The 25,523-nt window shown below is 41.1% G+C and overlaps 1 protein-coding gene across 1 annotated transcript in view; it reads left to right on the top strand.

The window, feature by feature from the left end:
* DRC1 (dynein regulatory complex subunit 1) overlaps positions 1-25,523 on the top strand; it is a 66,888-nt gene that overhangs the window by 20,758 nt on the left and 20,607 nt on the right. Inside the window, exons 4-8 of the mRNA XM_064294762.1 lie at positions 3,543-3,726; positions 4,483-4,620; positions 5,591-5,677; positions 6,499-6,621; positions 24,278-24,417. Coding sequence (XP_064150832.1) covers positions 3,543-3,726; positions 4,483-4,620; positions 5,591-5,677; positions 6,499-6,621; positions 24,278-24,417 — 672 coding nt within the window. The remainder of the gene's footprint in view (positions 1-3,542; positions 3,727-4,482; positions 4,621-5,590; positions 5,678-6,498; positions 6,622-24,277; positions 24,418-25,523) is intronic.

Genomic DNA, 25,523 nt, shown 5'->3' on the forward strand with positions numbered 1-25,523 from the left:
TACCAGGGCTCCTGTAAACTTAGGAGAATTAAACTCCTTTAGCTTGCACACAGAGGTGGACTGATATTAGCAGGAGCAGAGGGCCTCATTTAAATTCTTGATTTGTTCTTCAATTTCTTTTTTTAAATTTTTCTTAATGCATTGTTCTTCAATTTCTCAAATATAGTACAATTAGAAGAGCAACCTGCATGACTATTTTAGCTCTTCTCAACCTCAGCATATACTTACATGTACAATTTTAACAATATTTCTAGTTCTGCAGCGTAAGTAGTTCCCTTTACCATATTTTCCTATGTATAACTGGTAACTTTACTTTTGAAGCTTCCCACGGCCTGTCCTGGGCATCACTGGGAACTGAACTGACTGCTCCCCAGCAGGGCCAGCTGTGAAAGCCCCAAATGTCATGCTGAGGAGGTGGGGTTCATTCTATAGCAATAAAGACAATTTCAGTTTTATTTTTTTTTTAGAATTTATTGTGCTTTAAGTGAAAGTTTTCAAATCAAGTCAGTCTCTCAGACAAAAAGTTATACACACCTTGCTATGTTCTTCTAGCTGCTCTCCCCGTAATAAGACAGCACATTCCTCCTCTCCACACTGTATTCCCCAAGCCCATTCAACCAGCTTCTGTCCCTCTCTGCCTTCTCATCTCGCCTTCAGAGAGGAGCTGCCTACATAGTCTCATGTGTCTGCTTGAGCCAAGAAGCTCACTCCTCACCAGTGTCGTTTTCTGTCTTATAAAACAGTCCAATCCCTAGCTGAAGAGTTGGCTTCGGGAATGGTTCCAGTCTTGGGCTAACAGAGGGTCCAGGGACCATGACCCTCAGGATCCCTCCAGTCTCATTCAGAACATTAAGTCTGGTCTTTTTATGGGAATTTGAGCTCTGTACCCAACTGTTCTCCTGCTCCATCAGGGATTCGCTGTTGTGTTCCCTTTCAGGGCAGTCAGTGGTTGTAGCCAGGCACCATCTAGTTCTTCTGGTCTCAGTCTGATGTAGTCTCTGGTTTATGTGGGCTTTTCTGTCTCTTGGGGTCATCTTTACCTTATGTTTTTTATGTTCTTCATTCTCCTTTGATCCAGGTGAGTTGAGACCAGCTGATGCATCTTAGATGGCCACTTGCTAGTGTTTAAGACCCCAGACGCCACTCACCAAAGTGGGGTGCAGAATGTTTTCTTAATACACTTTCTTATGCTGGTTGACCTAGATGTCGCCTGAAACCATGAACTCCAGACCCCTGTCCCTGCTACTGTGGCCTATGAAGTGTTCTGTTGTATTCAGGAAACTTCTTTGCTTTTTGTTTAGTCCAGTTGTGCTGACCTCTCCTGTTTCGTGTGTTGTCTTTCCCTTCACCTATAGTAGTTCTTGTCTACTATCTAATTAGTGAGTACCCCTCTCCCTCCCTCCTGCCCCACCCTCATAACCATCAAAGAATATTTTCTTCTGTGTTTTAACTTTTTCTTGAGTTCTTACAATAGTGGTCTCATACAATATTTGCCCTTTTGCGACTTATTAATTTCACTCAGCATAATGCCTTCCAGATTCCTCCATGTTATGAGATGTTTCATGGATTCATCATTGTTCTTAATCGTTGTGTAGAATTCCATTATGTTAATATACCATAATTTATTTATCCATTCATCCATTGATGGGCATCATGGTTGCTTCCATCTTTTTACTATTGTAAACAGTACTGCAGTGAACATGGGTGTGCATATATCTGTTCATGCGAGGGCTCTTATTTCTCTAGGATATATTCCATGGAGTGGGATTGCTGGATCGTATGATAGTTCTATTTCTAGTTTTTTAAGGAAGTGCCACATTGAGTTCCAAAGTAGTTGTACCATTTTACATTCCCAACAGCAGCATATGTGTTTCAGTCTCTCCACATCTTCTCCAATATTTATTATTTTGTGTTTTTTGGATTAATGCCAGCTTTGTTGGGGTGAGATGATATCTCATTGTAGTTGATTTGCATTTCTCTAATGGCTAATGATTGTAAACATTTCCTCATGTATCTGTTAGCTGCCTGAATGTCTTCTTTGGTGAAGTGCCTGTTCATATCCTTTGCCCATTTTTTAATTGGGTTATTTGTCTTTTTGTAGTTGAGTTTTTGCAGTATTATGTAGATTTTAGAAATCAGATGCTGATCGGAATTGTCATAGCCAAAAACATTTTCCCAGTCTGTAGGTAACCTTTTTACTCTTTTGATGAAGTATTTGGATGAGCATAAGTATTTGATTTTTAGGAGCTCCCAGTTATCTAATTTCTCTTCTGAAAATTTCAGGTTTTAAGTGGCAGAGTTAATGTGTGTTTTGGAACAGTGACTTGATGACTGTTTCTCATTTCTTGAAATAAAAAAAAAATCAATTAAATTATAATATGTACTATGTGCTCTAGTGAAAAAGCCCTGGTGGCACAGTGGTAGTGCTCAGCTGCTAACGGAAATGTCAGTGGTTCAAGCCCAACAGCTGCTCCATGGGAGAAAGATATGGCAGTCTGCTTCCATAAAGATTACAGCCTTGGAAACCCTATGGGGCAGTATTACTCTGTCCTGTAGGGTTGCTTTGAGTCAGAATCGACTCAATGGCCACAGGTTTATGTGCTCTAGCTTGGAAGGTGGGATGAGGGATGGGGAAGAGAAGGAGAGAAGAGATGCACAGGGTGTTTAAATCGTGGCCTCTGTTGGTGGTCTTCTTTGGAGACAATCTCATGAATTATAGTCTGTTAAAATCAGGGGAGAATCTATGGCACATGTCCTAGTCACTGTTCTCAGACAAGGCCTCATGTCTCAACCATAATGCTTCCTTCAACGCAGTCCCACCCTCAGTATACTCCACCACAGAGTTTCTTAAGGATTTCTGGAAAAGCCATCCCTATTTTCCATTACAAATGGTGGATTTTCCCTATTTGTACATTCCGCTGGTCATTTACTAATAATTTGGGAGAATAACGGCTAGACACTTGAAGTCACGTTGCTTCATGTGAGCTAATAATGCAAGTAATGTTTGCTAGGTTATTATTGTGCTGGACACCTGTGCTGTGCATTATCTCATTCAGTCTTGACAACAACCATATGAAGGTAGATACTTCTGACCTCCTATCCATTTTACAGATGAGAAAATGAGGCTTGCAGAGGCTATGCAACTTGCCTAAGGTTGAGAGTCAGTAAGTAGCAAAGTCAGGACTTCAACACAAGCTATATGACTCCAGTGACCAGGTGTTTAATTACAATTGACTTGATCTACCTGTCTGTCTATCTGTCCATCCATTCATCCAGCCGTCCATCTACTCTCCTTAATGTTGATCTGTTTTTGCTATGTGTTACTTTGTCTATTTGGTCTCAGTTACTTATAGTCAAGCATTAAACTAAAAGATTTCTCAGTGTCTGGTCTGGTTTTGGGTGGGTATGTCTGAAGGCAGTGCATGGGTGCCTGGGTGATGTATTATAGACACTAGACAACCTGTCTGCTTTATTGGAAGGTGACATCCAGAGTCCTGGCATCTCCACCTGTGCTGGCATGGCTAACATGTTTGTATTTGCAGACTTGAGAAGCTGGAGAATGAAGTTAAGACCAGCCAGGACAAGTTTGATGAAATCACTGCAAAGTGGGAAGAGGGCAAACAGAAGAAAATCGCGCAGGACCTGTGGGACATGCTCAACACCCAGCAACTGCATTGTGCTGGGCTGATAGAAGACAAGAACAAGCTTATTAGCGAGTTACAGCAGGCAAGAGGCCCTGACCGCTGAATCCCAGTCATGTGGGATCTGGCTGGGGATTTAACTGGGTTATTGGTTTGCATTTTCTGAATGGAAAAATGTGGAGGCCTTGCTTCACAACTCAGAATGCTGCATACCTCAAGTGATAAACTTTTAATTGGAAGAAAAAGCTTTGAGAAATTTTAGAATTATTGGCTACTTAATAGAGCCCTGGTGGCACAGTAGTTAAGAGCTAACCAAAAGGTTGGCAGTTCAAATCCACCAGCTGCTCCTCGGAAACCCTACAGGGCAGTTCTACCCTGTCCTATAGGGTAGCTCTGAGTTGGAACCAACTCAGTGGCAATCATTTTTAATAGAGATACTTTCATAGCAAATGCTGTTTCAGATGTTTACATTTTTCTCTAAGAATGGAACTTAGTCTGCAACTTAGACCAACTTGTGTTGGCACCTGCACATTTTTTGCCCAGCTGGGACATCTTAGGCTTTCTGAAAGATTGCAGGGCAATTTCTAGCAAATAGTAATTGAGGAGTTTGCCCGCCTCCCCACCGCCCCGTGCAGCTTGTCTAGAGTTTTGCGCAGACTCCCCATTCCCTCCATCCACTTCTCTTCCAGGCCTTCTCAGGCTACCCTGAAGCCACTTTCACGTTGTATGGCTTTCATTCCTAGTGTTCCCAGTTTCTGATGAGGAAGGCACAGGTGGAATGTCCTTGGCATTTCCTGCTCTGTCTTGGTTAGTGACCAACCTTTTACATGTTCTTTTCTAGGAGTTAAAAACAAAGGATGACCAGTATGTGAAGGATTTGAAGAAACAGGCAGATGACATCTGCCTGCTCCTGGAGAGGATGGAAGAGCAAGTGAAGAATGTAATGAAAACCTTTCGTCAGGAGCTCTCTCACATTGAGGTAATGGGGTGCAAGAAGACTATTTTCTGTGCTTGGGAGGAGGGTTGGTTCTGTCCTACGAATCCAACAAGGGTCCCAGATGTTTTAGTCCTCTGATTTTTGTCTCTGTTCTAGGGTTTCATTCATTTACTCACCCATTCACCAGATATTCACCTGGTGACTACTATATCCCAGATGCTGTTCCAGGGGCTCAGGATAAAGCCATGAAAAAAACAAAGTCCCTGATCCCTGGGGCCTATATTCTATAGGCTAGTAGGAGGCAGCTAGACAATAAATCACTAAATATATAGCTTGACAGGTGGTAATAAGTGCTTTGAAAGAAAGTTAGACAGGGTAAAGGGGATGGGGAGGAGAGGAGGGAGATTAGTACTCTATAACCATATGGCATATGTGAGCCATTTATTTATTTATGGCAGTCAGGCATGGGAGGGGGTGGGAAAAGGATGTGTCAAACAGGGTTCAGGAATCAGTACTTTGAATATGAATGAAATGTTAAAGATTGAGATGAGGCTTCGATCTTTCCAAGAGAGAGGATAGCCAGAGGGTGGGGGCATCTTTCTCTGGATTCCTATAGCCTCCCATTGTGAGTGGCATGCCATTTTGACTTCATGGGAACCCCAACCATGGCACTCCACTGCTCCTAATCATGGTTGAATGTACATATCGGGATTTTCCCTGTGACTGCCAACAAGTGTCAGTGACCTTCCTCCAGCTCCCTCCCTGTATCTGATATTGACTAAGCCACAGGGCTGCTAGCACATTTCCTCTCTAAATGTACGTGAATTGTAGACTTCATAAAACCTAAATTCCATAGCCATTTGATCACTTGAAACTTTGCAAACCTGCATTTGAATTTGACCTCATGTAGTTGGTGACATGGCACTTACGCTATTATCTAAGAGTCCTTTGATACTGGTGAGACTTGCCTAATCCAAACTGACATTAGATCCTTATTCCTCCTTGGTTGCAGAAAGCATATGAGGTAGAACGACAGGAGCTACTGAGCAGTAATAAGAAGAAATGGGAGCGGGCACTGCAGGCTCACAATACCAAAGAGGTAAAGTGGAGTGGTAGGTGGGGGTAGGGAGGTGTCAAGTAGAATCTGGGGTGATTTCTACTGTGGCTGAAATTTGCTCTTGGAAACCCTGGTAGCGTAGCGGTTAAGTGCTACGGCTGCTAACCAAAGGCTTGGCAGTTCGAATCCACCAGGAGCTTCTTGGAAACTCTATGAGGCAGTTCTACTCCGTCCTATAGGGTCGCTATGAGTCGGAATCAACTCGACGACGCTGGGATTTTTTTTTTTTTTTTTTTTGGCTCTTGGGCAGGATTGCCATGGCATACATTCATTACTGTACTTCCTAGTTTAACCACTGGGGCCTTACAGGCGAAGGTTGTCTCCTTGGTGATGGTGAGAACCACCTTTGCAGCTTACTGTGGCTTCCATGGTCCTGTCACTCTCTCCTTTGTTTTTTGGTTATCTACCCTAGCCATGGTTATCCAAGGCCCAAGAAAGTGTTTTAAGACACGCTTTTAAAAGGGTATGAGGTTGTCATTTCATTTCACAGATGTAAAGAACAAAGAAGTGACTTGATCAAGATCTAATGGATTTTTTAGAAACACAAACACCTGACTGCAGAGCCTGCATGTAATTTCTTAATGCAGCATTCCTCTTGGAGTTTCTAGAGTAAGGACCCTCATAAGTGAGATAAGCAATGGCTTGAGAGTTCAAAGTCTTGGGCAGAGGGGCTTCTGAGAGCTGTCAGACTCCCTCTGGAGTCATGAAACTTTCAAACCCTCCACTGTGTCACGCTTGACAAGCCCTTGGAGGATTGAGGCAAGGACTATATCTGACTTTCCCTTTGTCTTCCCTGCCTTCAGCTGGAGTATCTTGTAAACCGCATTAAGAAAGTAGAGGAATATGAGAAGCAGCTAAGCAAGCAGAGGATCTGGGATTGTGAAGAGTACAACACAATCAAGATTAAGCTGGAGCAGGACGTGCAGGTTTGACAGTTGTTCCTCACTGAGGCGTCTGGATGGCAGAGCAGATGGAGGGCACCTGTGAATATGTCGTCCTGAGGGGCTACCCATAATGTTCTGGAGTTGGTCCACTCCACAAGTATTTATTAATTTTACTTTCTTTTTAATGTTCATATCTGAAGGAGCTCATGTACAAGATATACATGGAGGAATACTTTCCTTAATAAACCAGTGGAAAACTACCAAGGTGCATAAGGGGTCTGGAAACCATGACATATGAGGAATAGTTGAAGGAACTGTGCATTTTAGCCTAGCAAAGGGAAGTGTCTCGAGGGAAAGGTTAGCTGTGTCAGCGGACCAATGCTAGGAACACTGCTACTACTAACAGTTACCATCTAATGAGCATCTACCGTGACCCAGGCACTTAGCACACAGTATCTCCAACCCTCACAGTAGCAAGGAATGGAGATATCACTAACAGCAGTTTATAGATCATAAAACTGAGGCTCAGGGACAACGCTATGTATTTAGTAAGTAGTAGACCCTGGGTTCAAACCCAAGGTCTGCCTGGCTTAAAAGCCTATATCCTTCCCAGTATTCCAAGCACCCCTCTGACTGATGGAGACTGCAGCAAGGGAGATTCTGGCTTACCGTCAAAGAACCTTCTAATAGTTAGAGCTATACAGTAATAAAAAGGGTCATCCCCCAAAACAAAGAGTGCTTTATCTCAAAGTATTCAAAGGCTCAATGATGGTCTGTCTTCATTGTTGAAGAGGAATTCCTGCAGTGTGAAGGAGGTTAGACTTTCTGGTTTCTAAAGTCCTTCCCAAGTCTGGACTCTGTGTTTTAATGCCAGTTAAAGAAAAGCATCTCTAACTACTTTTAGATGTAATTACATCTTAATGTTCACGCATGGTCTATTCATTTTAGGCTCTGTCGAGAGAAATGTGTCAGATTAAAACTTTCTACATAGCCTTTGGTAAAATTTCGGTTCTTACTTCTCCTGTTAAAAAAAAAACAACAACAAAAAAAACCCGTTTCCATTGAGTCGATTCCGACTCATAGCAACCCTTATAGGACAAAGTAGAACTGCCCCATAGAGCTTCCAAGGAGCACCTGGTGGATTTGAACTGCCAACGTTTTGGTTAGCAGCCATAGCACTTAACCACTACGCAACCAGGGTTTCCATTTCTCCTGTAGCTTTATATAATTTAGGTTAAATAAAAACCTCCATTAGACTACAAATATTACCAGTCTTGAACATTTTCCTGTGCCCTTCTTATATTAATGTAATGGAAATAAGAGTTACCAACCAACAAAGACCAGTAGAAGTCTGTAAAAGGGCAGTCTACTCATGTGGGGTGTACATATTTTGATTTTCAGGAAAATGACTATTGTTAAGTGGCCTGATTTTTTTTTTTCTGAACTTATCTGGTTCTATGATAATTTATGTGACAAAACTACATACCATTGGCTTCAAACACTGAGATATACAGAATCTCATGTTCTTAATCCAGTGTCCGAACACTTGAGCAAAGTTAAACCATGCTACAGCCGGAGGAGACTGAAGGGGAGGAGGGAGGTAAGAGAGGAAGGGGAGGAGCAGAGAGGCAGGGAGCCAGGGAGACCTGGCTGTCCTGGCTCAGCCCGCCCAGATGGTCTCATGGTAGAGTGTATGTATGTGGGAGGCAGAAAGGTGGAGGTATTCAGGGTGGGGGAGTATATGTGGATCCTCTGCATAAGAGTGCTTTCCTGTGTTAGAATGGAAACCAAAAGTACACTGGACCACGCTACACCCTTTGTAAAAAGATAATCAAACCAAGGACTACCCATATTGTGATATGTGGAATATATTAATGAGATTAAATTTATCATAGTGCCTTTTAGGTGTGCATTCACTGGACATTAAATAGCATCATTTTTGTCAAGAAAATCCGGCATATAACTAAACACACCAAATTTGCCCTTTCCCATTAATTCGTAGCACTGTGTTAGTTCTGAAATATGGCAAGAAGTGGATCCAATACACATAGATTGGGTTTAACAGGTAAAGTACAAGAAGTAAGGAAGAATGTATACTTTCCAAGTGCTCACTGCTAGCGAAGGGCCCCTTATTAACGACTGGTACAAAGAGGAGCCTATCAGCTTGCCCGTGAAAGGAATTTTGCCACTCATGCCCCCCGCCCCCCCCCAAAAAACTGATAGAAACACTTAGCCTTTTTTTTCCAAATCTGCTTCCCAGCACTGTACCTTTCCCAAGTAATAGGGAATATTTCTTTCTTCCTTAATTTTATTATGCTTTAGGTGAAAGTTTACAGTGCAAATTTTGTGACATTGGTTGCAATCTGCGCACTGTGTCGGCACTCTCCCCCTTCCCACCCTGGGCTCCCCGTATCCATTCGTCCAGTTTTCCTGTCACTTCCTGCCTCCTTGTCTTTGCTTCATACAGGCGTTGCTCATTTGGTCTCATATACTTGATGGAACTAAGAAGCATGTTCCTCACAGGTGTCATTGTTTGTTTTATAGGCCTATCTAATCTATGGCTGAAAGGTAGACTTTGGAGTAGCTTCAGTTCTGAGTTAGCAGGGTGACAGGGGGCCATAGTCTCGGGAGTTCCTGCAGTCTCTGTCAGACCGGTAAGTCTGGTCTTTTTTTGTGAATTTGAATCTTGTCGTACGTTTTTCTCCAGCTTTCTCTGGGACCCTTTATTGGGATCCCTGTCAGGGTGGTGAGTGGCGGTAGACAGGCACCATCTAGTTCTTCTGGGCCCACTGTGGTGGAGGCTGTGGTTCATGTGGTCCATTAGTCCTTTGAACTAGTATTTTCCTTGTGTCTTTGGTTTCCTTCAGTCTCCTTTGCTCCAGACGGAATGGGACCCATAGGTGTATCTTAGATGGCCACTTGCAAGTTTTTAAGACCTCAGACGCTCCTCACCAAAGCAGGATGCAGAATAGTTTCTTTATGAACTATGTTATGCCATTTGGCCTAGATGTCCCCTAAGACCATGGTCCCTAGCCCTCAGCCCCAGTAACTTGGTTACTCAAGGTGTTTGGATGTGTCTAGGAAGCTTCTGTGACTCTGCCTTGGTTACGTTGTGCTGACTTCACCTATATTGAGTGTTGTCTTTCCCTTCACCAGAGGTAATACTTGTCCACTATCTAGTTAGTGATTTCCCCTTCCCAGCCCTCCCCTGTCTAGTAACCACCAAAGATTTTTTTTCTATGTAAACCTTTTCGCGAGTTTTTATAATAGTGGTCTCATACAATATTTGTCATGTTGTGATTGAGTTATTTCATTCAGCATAATGCCCTCCAGATCCACCCATGTTTGAGATATTTTGAGAATTCATCATTGCTCTTACCGTTGCATAGTATTCCATTGTGTGTATGTACCATGATTTGTTTATCCATTCTCTTGTTGATGGGCACTTACGTTGTTTCCATCTTTTTGCTATTGTGACTAATACTGCAATGAACTTGGGTGTGCATATGTCTAGTCATGTGACAGCTTTTATTTCTCTAGGATATATTCCTAAGAGTGGGATTGCTGGATCATATGGTGTTTCTATTTCTAGCTTCTTAAGGAGACACCATATTGCATTTTCCATAGTGGTTGTACCATTTTACATCCCCACCAGCAGGGCATAAGAGTTCCAATCTCCTTGAAACCTCTCCCATGTTTGTTATTTTCTATTTTTTGATTAGGGCCAGTAATGTCAGGGTGAGATGGTATCTCATCGTAGTTTTGATTGACATTTCTCTAATGGCTAATGATCTTAGGCATTTCCTCATGTGTCTGTTAGCTGCCTGAATGTCTTCTTTGGTGAAGTGTCTGTTCATGTCCTTTGCCCATTTTTTAAATTGGATTATTTGTCTTTTTGTTGTTGAAGTGTTGAAGTATCTTACAGATTTTAGAGATTAGACCCTTGTCAGATACATCGTAGACAAAACTTTTTCCCTAGTCTGTAGGTTCTCTTTTTACTCCTTTGTGAAGTCTTTTGATGAACCTAAGTGTTTGATTTTTAGGAGCTCCCAGTTATTTAGTTTATCTTCTGGTGTTTATGCATTGTTAGTTATGGTTTGTATTCTATTTGTGCTATGTATTAAGGCCTCTAGAGTTGTCCCTATTTTTTCTTCCATGATTTTTTATTTTTTTATTAAGGCCTCTAGAGTTGTCCCTATTTTTTCTTCCATGATCTTTTTTGTTTTAGGTTTTATAATTAGGTGTTTGATACATTTCGAGTTAGTTTTTGTTTATGGTGTGAAGTATGGGTCCTGTTTCATTTTTTTACAGATAGACATCCAGTTTTGCCAGGACCGGTTGTTAAAAAGACAATCTTTTCCCCATTTAATGGACTTTGGTTTTTGGTCAAAGATCAGCTGACCGTAGAAGGATGGATTTATATCTGGGTTCTCCATTCAGTTCCACTGGTCTACGTGTCCGTGGTTGTACCAGTACCAGGCTGTTTTGACTACTGTGGCTGTATAGTAGGTTCTGAGATCAGATAGTGTGACGTCTCCTGTTTTGTTCTTTTTCTTCAATAATGCTTATCTAGGGCCTCTTTTCTTTCCACATAATGTTGGTGATTAGTTTTTCCGTCTTATTAAAGAATGCTGTTGGTATTTGGATGGGGACTGGATTATATCTGTAGATGGCTTTGAGTAGAAATGACATTTTCATAATGTTGGCTCTTCCTGTCCATGAGTGTGGTATGTTTTTCCATTTATGTAGCTTGCTTTTGGTTTCTTGCAGTAGTGTTTTGTAGTTTACTTTGTATAGGTCTTTTACGTTCCTGGTTAGATTTATTCCTAAGTATTTTGTCTTTTTAAGGGCTATTATAAAGGGTATCATTTTCCTGATTTCCTTTTCCAAGTTCTCTTTGTTGGTGTAGAAGGACCCAACTGACTTTCGTATATTGATCTTGTACTCTGCTAGATCTTTCTATTAGTTCCAGTAGTTTTCTTGTGGAATCTTTGGGGTTCTCTATGTAGAATGTCATATCATTTGTCAATAGGGATAGTTTTACTTTTTTGTTTCCAATTTGGATGCACTTTATTCCTTTTTGTTGCCTTATTGCTCTAGCTAGGACTTCCAGCACAATGTTACATAGGAGTGGTGATAAAAACCATCCTTGTCTTGTTCCTGTTCTCAAAGGGAATGCTTTCAGCCTCTCTCCATTGAGAATGATGTTGGCTGTTGATTTTGTATAGATGTCCTTTATTATGTTGAGAAATTTTCCTTCTATTACTATTTTATTGAGGGCTTTTATCAGGAATCATTGTTGGACTTCAACAAATGCCTTTTCTGCACCGATTAAGATGATCATGTGATTATTTTCATTTGTTTTATTTATGCGGTAGATTCCATTGATTGATTGATTGATTTTCCAGTGTTGAGCCATCCTTGCATACCTGGTATGAATCCTGCTTGGTTGTGGTGCATTCTTTTTTTGATGTGATGCTAAATTCTGTTGACTAGATTTTTGTTGAGGATTTTTGCATCTATATTCATGAGAGATATTGGTTTGTAATTTTGTTTTTTGTGGAGTCTTTGCCTGACTTTGATATCAGGATTATGCTGGCTTCATAGAATGAATTCAGCAGCATTCCTTCCTTTTCAATGCTATAAAATAATTTGAGTAGTACTGGTGTGAGCTCTTTTCTGAATGTTTGGTAGAATTCTTCAGTGAAGCTGTCCAGGCCAGGGCTTTTTTTTTTTTTTTTTAATTATTACCTCTTCAATCTCTTCTCTTGTTATGGGTCTGTTCAGATGTGTTAATGTAGGTAGGTAGTTTGTTTCTAGAGATTTGTCCATTTCCTCTAGGTTCTCAAATTTGTTAGAGGATAATTTTTTATAGTGGGCTCTTATGATCCATTTTTACTTCAGTTGGGTCTATTGTAATGTCCGCATCTCATTTCTTATTTGGGTTACTTGCTTTCTCTCCTGTTTTTCTTTTGTCATTTCGGCCAGTGGTTTGTCAACTCTGTCAATCTTTTCAAAGAACCAACTTTTGGTCTTATTGATTCTCTTGTTTTTTCTGTCCTCTATTTCATTTATTTGTGCTCTAATCTTTATTTTTTTCTTTCTTCTGGTTCCTGTGGCTTTCTTTTTCTGTTATCTTTCTATTTATTGAGTTGAGGGCTAACATTTTGTTTTTGACCTGTTCTTTTTTTTTTTTAATGTGTGTGTTTATTCCTATAAATTGACTTCTGAGCACTGCTTTTGCTGTGTACCAAAGGTTTTGGTACAAAGTGTTTTCATTCTCATTTGACTCTAGGAATTTTTTTATTCCCTCTGATTTCTTCTATTACCCAGTTGTTTTTAAGCAAGGCGTTATTCAGTTTCCATGTATTTGATTTTTTTCCATGCTCTTCCTGTAATGGAAAACCTGGTGGCATAGAGGTTAAGAGCTATGGCTGCTAACCAAAAAGTCGGCAGTTCGAATCCACCAGGTGCTCCGTTGAAACTCTATGGGGCAGTTCTACTCTGTCCTATAGGGAAGCTATGAGTCAAAGTCGACTCGACAGCAGTGGGTTTGGGTTCTTTATTTATTTTGGCTTCTTTTTTGATTTCTACTTTTATGGCAGGATCAGAGACAGTGCTTTGTATTATTTCGATCCTTTGGATTTTATTGAGGGTTGATTTGTGGCCTAAAATGTGGTCTATTCTGGAGAATGTTCCACGTGCATTGGAAAAGAATGTATACTTCGCTGCTGTTGGATGGAGAGTTCTATATATGTCTATGAGGCCAAGTTGGTTGATTGTGGTCTTTTGATCTTCTGTACTTTTGTTGAGTTTCTTTCTAGATGTTCTGTCCTTTACCAAGAGTGGTGTGTTAAAATCTCCTACTATTACCGTTGAAATGTCTAGTTCTCTTTTCAGTGCTGTTAGAGTTTATTTTATGTATTTTGGAGCCCTGTCATTGGGTGTGTACACATTTTTTAAGCTTATGTCTTCTTAGTGGATTGTCCCTTTAATTATTATATAATGCCCTTTTCTGTCTTTTATGGTGAATTTTGCCTTAAAGTCTGTTTTATCTGAGATTATTAGTATTGGCACTTCTTCCCTTTTTTGGTTACTGTTTGCTTGATATATTTTTTTCCATCCTTTGGTTTTTAATATGTGCATGTCTTTGTGTCTAAGGTATGTTTTTTGTAGGTTGTTTTGGGTTTGTTGTTGGTGGGTCATTTTTTTTTTCTTTTATCCATTCTGCCACTCTCTGTCTCTTTACGAGTGCATTTAAGCCAGTTACATTCAGTGTGATTATTGACATGTATGAGTTTATTGCTGTCATATCGTTCTTCCTTTTTTTGTGGTGCTGATGTTTTCTTTGTTCCTCTTCCTTTCCTGTGCTGAGTTCCTTTTGTTTGTGGATTTTCTTTTGTTTTGTTATCATAGATTTTGTGTTTACTGAGTCTTTATGTTTTCCTTTTTTATTTCGGTGAGTAGGTTTGTTAACTTTCTTTATGGTACCTTGAAATTTACCCTTACCTTCCTAAGTTTGAACCAGTGTTTTGTTACTTGATATCACATTGACTTTCTCTACATTTGAAAATTCTATAACTACACCATTTATTCAAACTTTTATTGTTTTGGTGTCATCATTTACTGAGTGACATCTCTGGTTCCCTGTTTTAAGTCATTTAGCTTTGTTTTACTATTCAGAGTTCTTTACTTAGGTTGGTATCTGGCTGATGCTGCTCTGTATCCTAGACTCAGGTTGTTGTCTGATGTTGTTAGTTCTCTAACCTACAAAAAAAAAAAAAAAAAAAAAACCTACAGTTCCCTTTAATATTTCTTGTAAGTTTGGTTTGGTTTTTACGAATTCCCTTAATTTCTGTTTATCTGGAAATATCCTAATTTCACCATTGTATTTGAGAGAGAGTTTTGCAGCGTATGTTATTTTTCTTGGTTGACTGTTTTTTTTCTTCCACGGTTCCCACTGCCTTCTTGCCTGCATAGTTTCTGCCACGTAATCAGAGTTTATTCTTATTGTTCCCCCTTTGTGAGAGAGTTTTAGTTTTTCATGAGCTGCTCTCAGGATTCTTTCATTGTCTTTGGTTTTGGCAAGTGTGCTTATGATATGTCTTTGTGACTTTCTTTTGGGGTCTATCCTATATGAGATTTGTTGAGCTTCTTGGATGGTCAGGTTTTTGTCTTTCATGATATTTGGGACATTTTCTGCTAACAAATCTTCAACAATCTTCTCTGTGTTTTCCATTTTCTCCCCTTGTTCTGGAACTCCAATCATGCACAAATTTTTGCTCTTGATTGTTTCCCACATAATTCTTAGGTTTTCTTCATTCTTTTCTCTGATTTTTCTTCAAACAAAGTTGATATCCATGGATTTTTCTTCAATCTCACTGATTCTGTCTGCCATTTTTTCAAATTTGCTCCTAAAACCTTCTGTTGAGTTGTTTATTTCTGACATTTTGTTCTTTATCATTTGGATTTCTAGTTGCTGTTTTTGTCTGATTTCTTATTCATTTATTTTGATGTTTTATTCTTGTATTATTTTCCTGAATCCTTCTATTGCTTTTTCTTTGTTTTGGCTATGTTTTTATCTATTGTCCGTGATTTTGTCTTTGTTTTCTTTGATCTCTTTCCTAATCTCTTGGGGAGCCCTAAATATTAGTCTTTTCAATTTCGTATCAGGCCTGCCTTTTCTTCTACCAGAAGGTTATCTGATTCTTTATTTTGGTCACTCACTGGAGCCATCTTGTCTTGCATTTTTTTTTTTTTAATATGTTTTGATATTGTCTGCTGTCTCTGAGACATTAAAGATTTATTTTCTTTATTTATTGATTGTATATTCATTTCTTTCATCCTGTTTTTTCCTTTGTTTTCATATGTCAGGGTGGGTGGGCCAGGTGTGCTCTGCTGCTTTCTCACCTATGGGCATGATAGCTCTCACCACTGTGTCCAGGTGGGCAGGACAGCAGCAGGCAGAGTGAGCCTGTATCTATGTACACTGGTTTGGTGAGATTGTTGAGGGTGGACTGGGTGAGGGCTGTTTGCCTCCTGATGTTGGTTCAGCAATGTGGGAATGTTTATAGCCCCTTGTCAGATGAGCAGGAGTGTCGAACAGGGAGTGTTATGGGCTTCCTTTCCAATATTCGGCAGCTGGTCAAGTGGTAGGCGGGGAGGGGTGGGCCTGAGTGTCAGTGACACTGTAGCCATGGTGGCCTGGTGGGGCCTGACAGGTAGGGGGGTGAAGGTAGCTTACAGGGCTACATGGGAGGAAGAAGAAAAGGAAGAAAGGAAAGAAAATTTAAAAAAGGAAAGGGAAAAAAGCCCACAGCAGGAGGGGGTTGGGTGAGCCAAGGGAGGGGCTTGTATTGTGGACTTTGGTGGCAGGCTGCTGGGATGGGGGTTCTTGCTTCTACTCACCAGAAGGGTGAGTGGTGGGAAAGGATGTTTCTCTGGCTACTGGGTGCTCTGTCTCTTGTTGGAAGCTTGTGAAGTTGCCTTTCTGTATTCCCTGTCTGGGGTCACTGCTGGCTGTTTCAAAGTGGCCACACTGCTGTGTTAGCAGGCGGGGGACCTCCACTCTGTGCCTCTCCTCATTCTCTGTTTTCCATGAGTTTCTTCTTCCATTCAATGTTTGATCCAGTTCCTTATCCCTTTATTTGATGCTTAGGGTTCCAAGATTGATGTTGGCGTCTGTTTTACTCAGTTTTTCAGGTCTTTGCTCCAGAGGGATGGTGCGGTGCACCTGTCTAGGGCACCATGTTGGCTTCAGCTTGAAACACTTAGTTCTTGATGCAAGAAGCAAATGTATTTATTTTTAGGCCTTACATGGTCATTTAAAATTGTAAAATGGTGCAGTTAAATTGAGAGGCTGTTACCTTTAACATCAGAATATTAATCAGAAAAAATAAGTATAAATTATTTAACAAATATTGCGAATTTACCATTAGCAAATCACAAAGATAAACAAGATACAGTCCCAGCCTTCAAGAAATTTACAGTCTGTTGAGGAAGAAATAAATCTACATAAATAGTAGAAAGGAGTGAGTGACAGCGAAGAAAGAGGTAAGCAAGAGTGTGGCCTGGACATGAAATTGTCAGTCTTATGTCTCTAAACAGGAATAGTGGGACCCCATCCCAGTGTTGAGATTGATGGTGAGGAGGCCCACTGGGGTCTCTGGAATCAACTGAGAAGGACAGATGGAAAGACTGTTTTTAATTTCCGTTCTGCTAGAGTGTTGATAAGAGTTCCTGGGTGGTACAAACAGTTAAGCGCTTAGCTGCTAACCAAAAGCTTGGTAATTTGAGTCCACTCAGAGGTGCCTCAGAAGAAAGGCACCTCTACGTCTGAAAATCAACTCAATGGCAACTGGTTTAAGGCATTTTCCTGAGGCTGTGGATAGAAAATGGCACCTGAAAGCAGCTGTTGAGAAGCTCCTACTGCCTCAGGAAAAAGAGGGAAAGGTGTAATCAACCCTGTGGTACCTTTAGTAATGATGGTCTTTTGTGGCAAGTTAGGTTGTAACCTTTATTAATTATTTGCAAAACTCAAACATGATGCTTTGCCATTGGTCTTGGGAACATCAAGTACAACTTTGCAAAATATCTTTGGATAATTGAGAAGAAACACAGATATTTTAAAAAATCAGTTAAAGTTATATTCAATATATGACAATCAAGGATGACTATATATTGATACTAAAACTTGAGATAATTAACATAAAGTCACTGCTGCCAAAATTATCATGAATATAACCAAGCCAAAATCCAGTTGCTGCAAGCCGATTTTGACTCATAGCAACCCCATGTGTGCAGAGTAGAATTGCTCCATAGGGTTTTCAAGGCTATGATCTTTTAGAAGCGGATCACCAGGCCTTTCTTCTGAGGTGCCTCTAGGTGGGTTTGAATGGCCAACCTTTTGGTTAGTAGTCAAGTGCTTAACCATTTGAGCAACACAGGGACTTTCTCATGAGTACAAGGTGTTAAAAATAAACGATGAGTACTATGAGTCGGAATCGACTCGATGGCACTGGGTTTTAGTGTACATCATGTAATTACCTGCTGTAGACTCTGAACTCAGAGATGCATAAGACTGTTTTTAGTTCTATAAGTTCAGCTCCACTGCCAGGAACTCTGAAGTGGCATCATAAACATGAAGACAGCATGTGGTTAGAGAAGTAGCTCTTCTGTCTTGGGACAGAAGTGTGGTGGAGGAGTGGTTGAGTCTGCTATGGATAGAGAGGGGAAGCCAGGGTGTCTGCCGCATTGGCAGCCCCCCAGGCGTGGGTCTCCTAAGAAGCAGCTCTAGTAAAGAACAGGAGCAAACATTTTCCAGGTGAGGAAATAAAAATGACTAGTCAATATTCAACTGTATTCTCAAGCAAAGAAATATAAATGAGAACAATCAAGTGGCAACTTTTTTTTTCTTATAAAATCAGTACAGATATATGTTCTTTCAGGTCACAAAGAAAAAGACAGGACCCGATTACCTTAGGCCAGGGCTTTGCAAACTGTGTTTAGCTAGATGAGATGCTAATGGTGGTTTTGAAAAACTAACAAAAGAAGTGATGCCAGTATTTTTTTTCCTTTTAAAATGTTATGTAGGAAGAATGCATAACCATTAACGGTTATTATTATGTAATAATCTGCTTTTAAGAAGAAAATTCACAAGAGAATTCACCCGCTTTGGCATGCATTTATAACTTACGAGCTCTTGCTGTGCTATAAATATAACAACTGTTCTATGACCAGTTAAGTTTGAGAAATGTGTTAGTGACTTGAAAAGAAGACGGTGCTCTGGAAGTCATCAGGGCAGATGCGCTGGCACTCTGAGTCTCTTGGTCCGGGGATGATGGGCACAGCCCCTCAGTATCATTCCAGTTCAGAGCAGCTCTGGAGGCCCTCCTTCCCAGTGAGTGTTTACACTCTCAGATCGTCACTATGCAACGTGGAGCTTTTCTACTGGACTTTGGTGCCTAGCCACCTCACAGACCAGTGGCCTTACTTATGATCAGCCTACGCATGTTTGGTTAGTCTTCTGATTCCTGCCCGCTCAGTCATGACCAGGGCTGCTCACATTTGAAGCGGCAGGTCTGGTTTCATTTGAAGGGTCATAAATCATTGCAACTGTGCAGCAAGAACTGCTGAGAGTCCCTTTTTCCTAGCAGACACTCAGGGCCATCCCTAGGAGGAACAGGGCCTCGAACGACTTGGCTTGGGACCACACAAGATGATTGCACTAAAATGAGGCTGCACTGTCAGCATCTTCCATAGGCCCCCTGGGATATTTCTGAAGTCAGAAATTTTGAAATAAATTTTAATTATGCTCAGAAAGGAAGAGTAAGGCGCAGCTCCTGGGAGCTCCTTGCCCCCCACCAAGTGCCCCACCCAAGGGCGCACTCAGAACTTCGTGGCCCGCCTGCACAGTGCTCAGTGCTACAGGGTGTGGGCATGTTCACACATGGCAATGGGAGTGCACACCATAATGTGCTCTTTGGGGAAGCAATTTATTGAGAATCTTTGATCTAGTAATTTTACTTCTGAGACTCTACCTTAAGGAAATAATACAAAATGCCCAGGAGGTTTTATATACAATTATTCCAGTGCTATTTTATAATATTGAAATTATCAAAAACAACATGAATATATGGCTGTAGGGAAATGATGAAATATTATGATATATGATAAATATAAGTATTCAATGTATGATAAATATAATACATGATAAAATATTAGGCAGCTAATTAAAATGTTAATAAACTAACATGTTTACTAAAAAAGTTTACTAACATGAAAAATTCTTAGGTTCTAATATTAGATGAGAAAAGTAGGATATAACATTGTAACTATCATTTGATCTTAACTACATAAAGAATGGAAACCCTGGTGGTGTAGTGGTTAAGTGCTGTGGTTGCTAAGCAAGAGGTTGGCAGTTCAAATCCACCAGGCTCCTTGGAAACTATGGGGCAGCTCCGCTCTCTCCTATAGGGTTGCTCTGAGTCTGAATCGACTCTATGGCAACAGGTTTGGTTTTGGTTTATGTAAAGAACACTAGAGGGAAAAATGCCAATATGTTAACAGAAGTTGCTTCTGGGTGGTGGCGTTATGGCTAGTTTTTCCTCCTTCTCATTTTTCCTTTGCTGTACTTTCCAAGTTGTCTATAATGAGTAAATATTACGTTCACAATCAGAAAAAGTTTTTACAAAAAAAGTATTTGTGAAAATATTTTAGCCAAAATAAATATTTGACTAAAGCAGAGAAACTGAGAGGCACAAATCCTTATCATCTTAGTGACAATATGGCTCTTCATTTACCATCTTGCAGAATGGGTATTGTAGGCTTTTGTTCTGAAGATGATGTTCAAACACTTGTTCACTACAGAGAATTTCTGCAGTAAAGTATAATGTTGTTGTCGGGTGCTCTCGGGCCTTTTTCTAATACCCTTGACTAATTCTCTCAGTATTACAATGTGGGGACCATCGGATTCCACAACAAGCATGGGAATGACATGCCCCCAATGATGTGTCAATGCCTTTATTCTCCTCTGGCTCACCTTCTAGCCAATTACCCTCCTTGACAATGACCCAAAGGGAAGTTGTGGTAGCTGCTTGGAATCAGTTTCTCTGTTGATTCCTTGGCAAAGGTCTGCAGCCTAGTGGAGGGAGATGAAAAGGAGGCTTGACAGAGCCTCTGTTTTATCACGGTCCAGTAACACTGAAATTTATTCTCCATTCCTGCATTTCCACTCAGGAGAGGCAAGAGTAAGCCAATCTGTCTGTATTTGTCCTGCCTTCAGTCTTTCCACTGCTATTCATATGGTTTTCACTGGCTAATGCTTTTCAGAAGTAGACTGCTGGGTTCTTCTTCCTAGTCTGTCTTAGCCTGGAAGCTCAGCTGAAACCTGTCCTCCATGGGTGACCCTGCTGGTATCTGAATACTGGTGGCATATCTTCCAGCATCACAGCAACACGCAAGCCCCAACAGTATGACAACCTGCGTTATGCAGATGACACAACCTTGCTTGCTAAAAGTGAAGAGGACTTGAAGCACTTACTAATGAAGATCAAAGACCACAGCCTTCAGTATGGATTGCACCTCAACATAAAGAAAACAAAAATCCTCACAGCTGGACCAATGAGCAACATCATGATAAATGGAGAAAAGATTGAAGTTGTCAAGGATTTCATTTTACTCAGATCCACAATCAACAGCCATGGAAGCAGCAGTCAAGAAATCAAAAGGTGCAATGCATTGGGTAAATCTTTTGCAAAGGACCTCTTCAAAGTGTTGAAGAACAAAGATGTCACCCTGAAGACTAAGGTGCACCTGACCCAAGCCATGGTATTTTCAATCGCATCACATGCATGTGAGAGCTGGACAATGAATAAGGAAGACCGAAGAATTGATGCCTTTGAATTGTGGTGTTGGCGAAGAATACTGAATACACCATGGACTGCCAAAAGAACGAACAAATCTGTCTTAGAAGAAGTACAGCCAGAACGTTCCTTAGAGGCAAGGATGGCAGGACTGTGTCTTATACTTTGGATATGTTGTCAGGAGGGATCAGTCCCTGGAGAAGGACATCATGCTTGGCATAGTACAGGGTTAGTGGAAAAGAGGAAGACCCTCAACGAGGTGAATTGACACAGTGGCTGCAGCAATGGGCTCAAGCATAACAACGATTGTAAGGAAGGCTCAGGACCGGACAGTGTTTTGTTCTGTTGTGCATAGGGTTGCTATGAGTTGGAACGAACTCGACGGCACCTAACAACAACAACTAGTCTTTTCTTTCTTAAACTTGTCATGAATTGAATTGTGTCCTCCCCAAAAATATCTGTCAGCTTGGCTAGGTCATGATTCCCAGTATTATATCTCGTCTACCGTTTTGTCATCTGCTAAGATTTTCCTATGTGTTGTAAATCCTGTCACTATGATGTTAATGAGATGGATTGTTGGTAGTTATATTGATGAGATCTACAAGATTAGATAGTATCTTAAGCCAGTCTCTTTGAGATATAAAAGAGAGAAGCGAGCAGAGAGACATGGAGACCTCATACCACCAAGAAAACAGTGCTGGGAGCAGAGCGTGTCCTTTGGACCCAGGGTTCCTGTGCAGAGAATCTTCTAGACCAGGGGACAGCTGATAACAAGGACCTCCCTCCAGAGCTGACAGAGACAGACAGCCTTCTCCTGGAACTGACACCCTGAATTTGGACTTGTAGACTACTAGACTTTGAGGGAATAAATTTCTCTTTGTTAAAGCCATCCATTTTTGGTATTTCTGTTGTAGCAGCACTAGATGACTAAGACAAATCTTTTTTCCCCACTCTGTCAGAGTGATGTTTCTACAGGGCCCGGACTGATTATTTCAGTCCCCTTCTTAACATCTTTAGTGGCTCTCCATTGCCTTGAGGGTAGTGCTTTAAACCCTTACTTTGGTAAGACCCTGCTGCTCTCTCAGCCTCATCTCTGACCATTCCCCAAAGCACCTCAGCCTCTCTTCCTCTGTGTCTTCATGATGCTGTTCCCTCTATCTCGAGCTCTCTTCTCAGTTGTACAGCTGAGCAACTCTATTGGTTCTCCAGGTCTCAGACGTGCTAACTCCATCTTTTCAGGGATACCTTCCCTGGTCCTCAAGGCCAAGAAAATTGCTCCTCTCGTTGGTCATGTAACACCCTGTGTGTTCCCTATCTTGCTGCACTGGTGCTTGTTTATCTGTCTCTCTCCTCCTAGACAGGGCAGGGACTGTGCCTTTTTCACCATTGTTTTCATAGCACCTAGAACAGTGCTGGACAACGAATAAGGAAGACTGAAGAAGAATTGATGCTTTTGAATTGCGGTGTTGGTGAGGAATATTGAAAATACCATGGACTGCCAAAAGAATAAACAAATCTGTCTTGGAGGAAGTGCAGCCAGAATGCTCCTTAGAGGCAAGGATGGTGAGACTGTGTCTTACATACTTTGGACATGTTGTCAGGAGGGATGAGTCCCTGGAGAAGGACATCGTGCTTGGGAGAGTACAGGGTCAGCGGAAAAGAGGAAGACCCTCAACAAGGTGGATCGGCACAGTGGCTGCCACGATTGTAAGGATGGCGCAGGACTGGGCAGTGTTTCATTCTGTTGTGCATGGGGTCGCCATGAGTCGGAACCGACCCAACGGCACCTAACAACAACAACAACAGAACAGTGCCTCACATACAAACCAGTTGCCATACAGTCGATTCTGACTCATGGCAGCCTCACGTGTGTCAGAGTAGAACTGTACTCCATAGGGTTTTCAGTGCTAATTTTTCAAAATAGATCTCCAGGCCTTTCTTCTGAAGTGCCTCTGGGTGAATTGAAACCTCCAACCTTTTGGCTAGCAGCCAAGCCCATTAACTGCACCACCCAATGACTCCTAGGGAGGGGTTATTGTTGTTGTTGTGTGCCGCTGAGTTATTCTGACTCCAACTCGTAGTGACCCATAGGACAGGGTAGAACTGCCACATAGAATTTCCAAGGCTGTAATCTTTATGGTGCCCACGTGTCTGTCAGTTTGTTGTACTGTGCGGGCTTGTGTGTTGCTGTGATGCTGGAAGTTATGCCACTGGTATTCAAATATCAGCAGGGTCACCCCAGGGCAGACAGGTTTCGGCTGAGCTTCCAGACTAAGACAGGCTGAGAAGAAGGACCTGATGGTCTACTTCTGGAAAGAATTAGCCCGTGAAAACCTTATGAATAGCAGCAGAACATTGCCTGGTATAGAGGGTCTTTGAAAATGAGGAAGACCCTCAATGAGATGGATTGACACAGTAGCCGCAACAATGGGCTCAAGCATAGTAGCAACAATTGTGAGAATGGCACAGTACCGGGCAGTGTTTCGTTCTGTTGTGCATAGGGTCACTATGAGTCAGAACTGACTTGGCGGCAGCTAACAACAACAATCTTTGCGAAAGCAGACTGCCACATCTTTTTCCCACGGAGCAGCTGGTGTGTTTGAACTGCTGACCTTTTGGTTAGCAGCCCAGTACTTAACCACTGTGCCACCAAGGCTCCTTCTGACGTATAGTCCAAAAAAAAAACAAAAAACAAAACCAAACCCATTGCTGTCAAATCCATTCCAACTCATAGTGATGCTATATGACAGAGTAGAACTGCCCCATAGGGTTTCAAGGAGCAGCTGGTGGCTTCCAACTGCTGACCTCTTGGTTAGCAGCCAAGATCTTAACCAGTGTACCACCAGGACATATATTAGACACTCAGTAAATATTTGTTGAATGAATGAACACAGCTAATGGAAATCCAAAAAGCAGGGATGACTGAGTCTGTCCTCCTCTAAAATGAACATGGTTTTCTAAACACACTGCCACTTTGTAAAGCCAGAGTGGGAAAATTTCAGGTTTTTGTGGCAATATTAATTTTATCGTGCTTCTAGTGGGTTTTCTCATATCTCTAAATGATCTGGTTCAAAGTCCTAGAGTTAGTTGGACTTGAAAGCTCTAAGTATAATCTTTCTTAGGCTTTAGATTCATAGTCTTTAACCTTGCAACTGAATGATTTGTGTTTTATCTGGTTGACCTTTAACTTCGCTCTAATGATAGATTTCCCAAGAATTTAGTTGGAGACACTTGTCCCTAAAGTTTCTCGGACACAACTCCAGAACAAACTTCAGGAGGCTTCAGGCACAAAAAATTATACCAGGGCCAATTATTATTATTCCTTTAATCTTTAGATTCTTGAGCAACAGCTTCAGCAGATGAAGGCAACTTATCAGCTAAACCAAGAGAAGTTAGAGTACAACTTCCAGGTGTTGAAGAAGAGAGATGAAGAGAGCACAGTGATTAAATCCCAGCAGAAGAGGAAGATCAATCGGTACGCCGGCATGCTCAGCGCTTCTTCTGGGCTCTTCTGTACTGAAAATAGGGATGGATGTATACTCTTCTCTTTTGCAGGGGCAGAAACTGCTACAAAATATGACCAACTCTTTTATTACTAATATTTTTGTAAAGACAGTACTTTTAACTGTTTCCACTTCCTTCACCCCCAAAAGAGTATACAGCCAAAAGCCTTTCTCCCTCCCCAACTTGTCTGGTTCATCTTCTACTCACCTGTAACCACGATTTGTTTCTTCCAGAATTTTTTGATGCATATATAAGCAAACACAAAAAAGTATTTTCATCCCTTTGGCTTTTACACAAAAGATAGCATTCTGTACACACTGTTCTAGATCTTGAAGACCTTCTCAGTTCATGGTGAGCTTTCACGTTATTCTTAAGCTGCCTAGTACATACTTCCTTGCATGGGTGTACCACGATTTATTTAATCAGTCCCTGTGGATGGATGTTTAGACATTGACATGATGTGAGTACTTATGTCATTGTAGCACTTTGCATATGTGTGGGTGTATCTGTAGGATAAATTCTGAACTTGTTATTACAGAAGAAATACATGTACACTATAGAAAATCAGAAAATATCACAACAAAAAGTAAAATAAAAACATCATATACCTACCACCAGAGATTAAGCGTATGGTTTTCTGGATCTTTTCTCTCTCTTTCTACCTTTCAATTTCAGTATGTATATATACTGAGAGAGAGAGAGAGAGATCAGCAACCTGCACCTTTCAATTTTAATAAAGTTCATCTCACCCAAATATCTGGATCACATTCAGATTTCCCCAGTTTTCCAAAGATATTTTTTACAGTAGCTTTGTCCAAACCAGGCAATGCAGTATAGGACCAGGCATTGCATCTGATTGTTAAATTAAGTTCCTCCAGTCTCTCTGATCTACTAAGATCCCCTTCCACAATGTCTCACTTTCTGGGTTTACATTTTTTATATTTAGCTTGCTTCTCTGGCCCTATATTGCCTGTAAATTATAGCCACAGACTTATGAATTCCGTGTACACATTTTTGCCAGAATAATTCACAGGTACAAGTGCATACTTCACATTGCATTATAAAGGAAAATATATT

The sequence above is a fragment of the Loxodonta africana genome, chromosome 12 (genome assembly GCF_030014295.1).
Source record: "Loxodonta africana isolate mLoxAfr1 chromosome 12, mLoxAfr1.hap2, whole genome shotgun sequence".
In the NCBI taxonomy this organism is placed as follows: domain Eukaryota; kingdom Metazoa; phylum Chordata; class Mammalia; order Proboscidea; family Elephantidae; genus Loxodonta; species Loxodonta africana.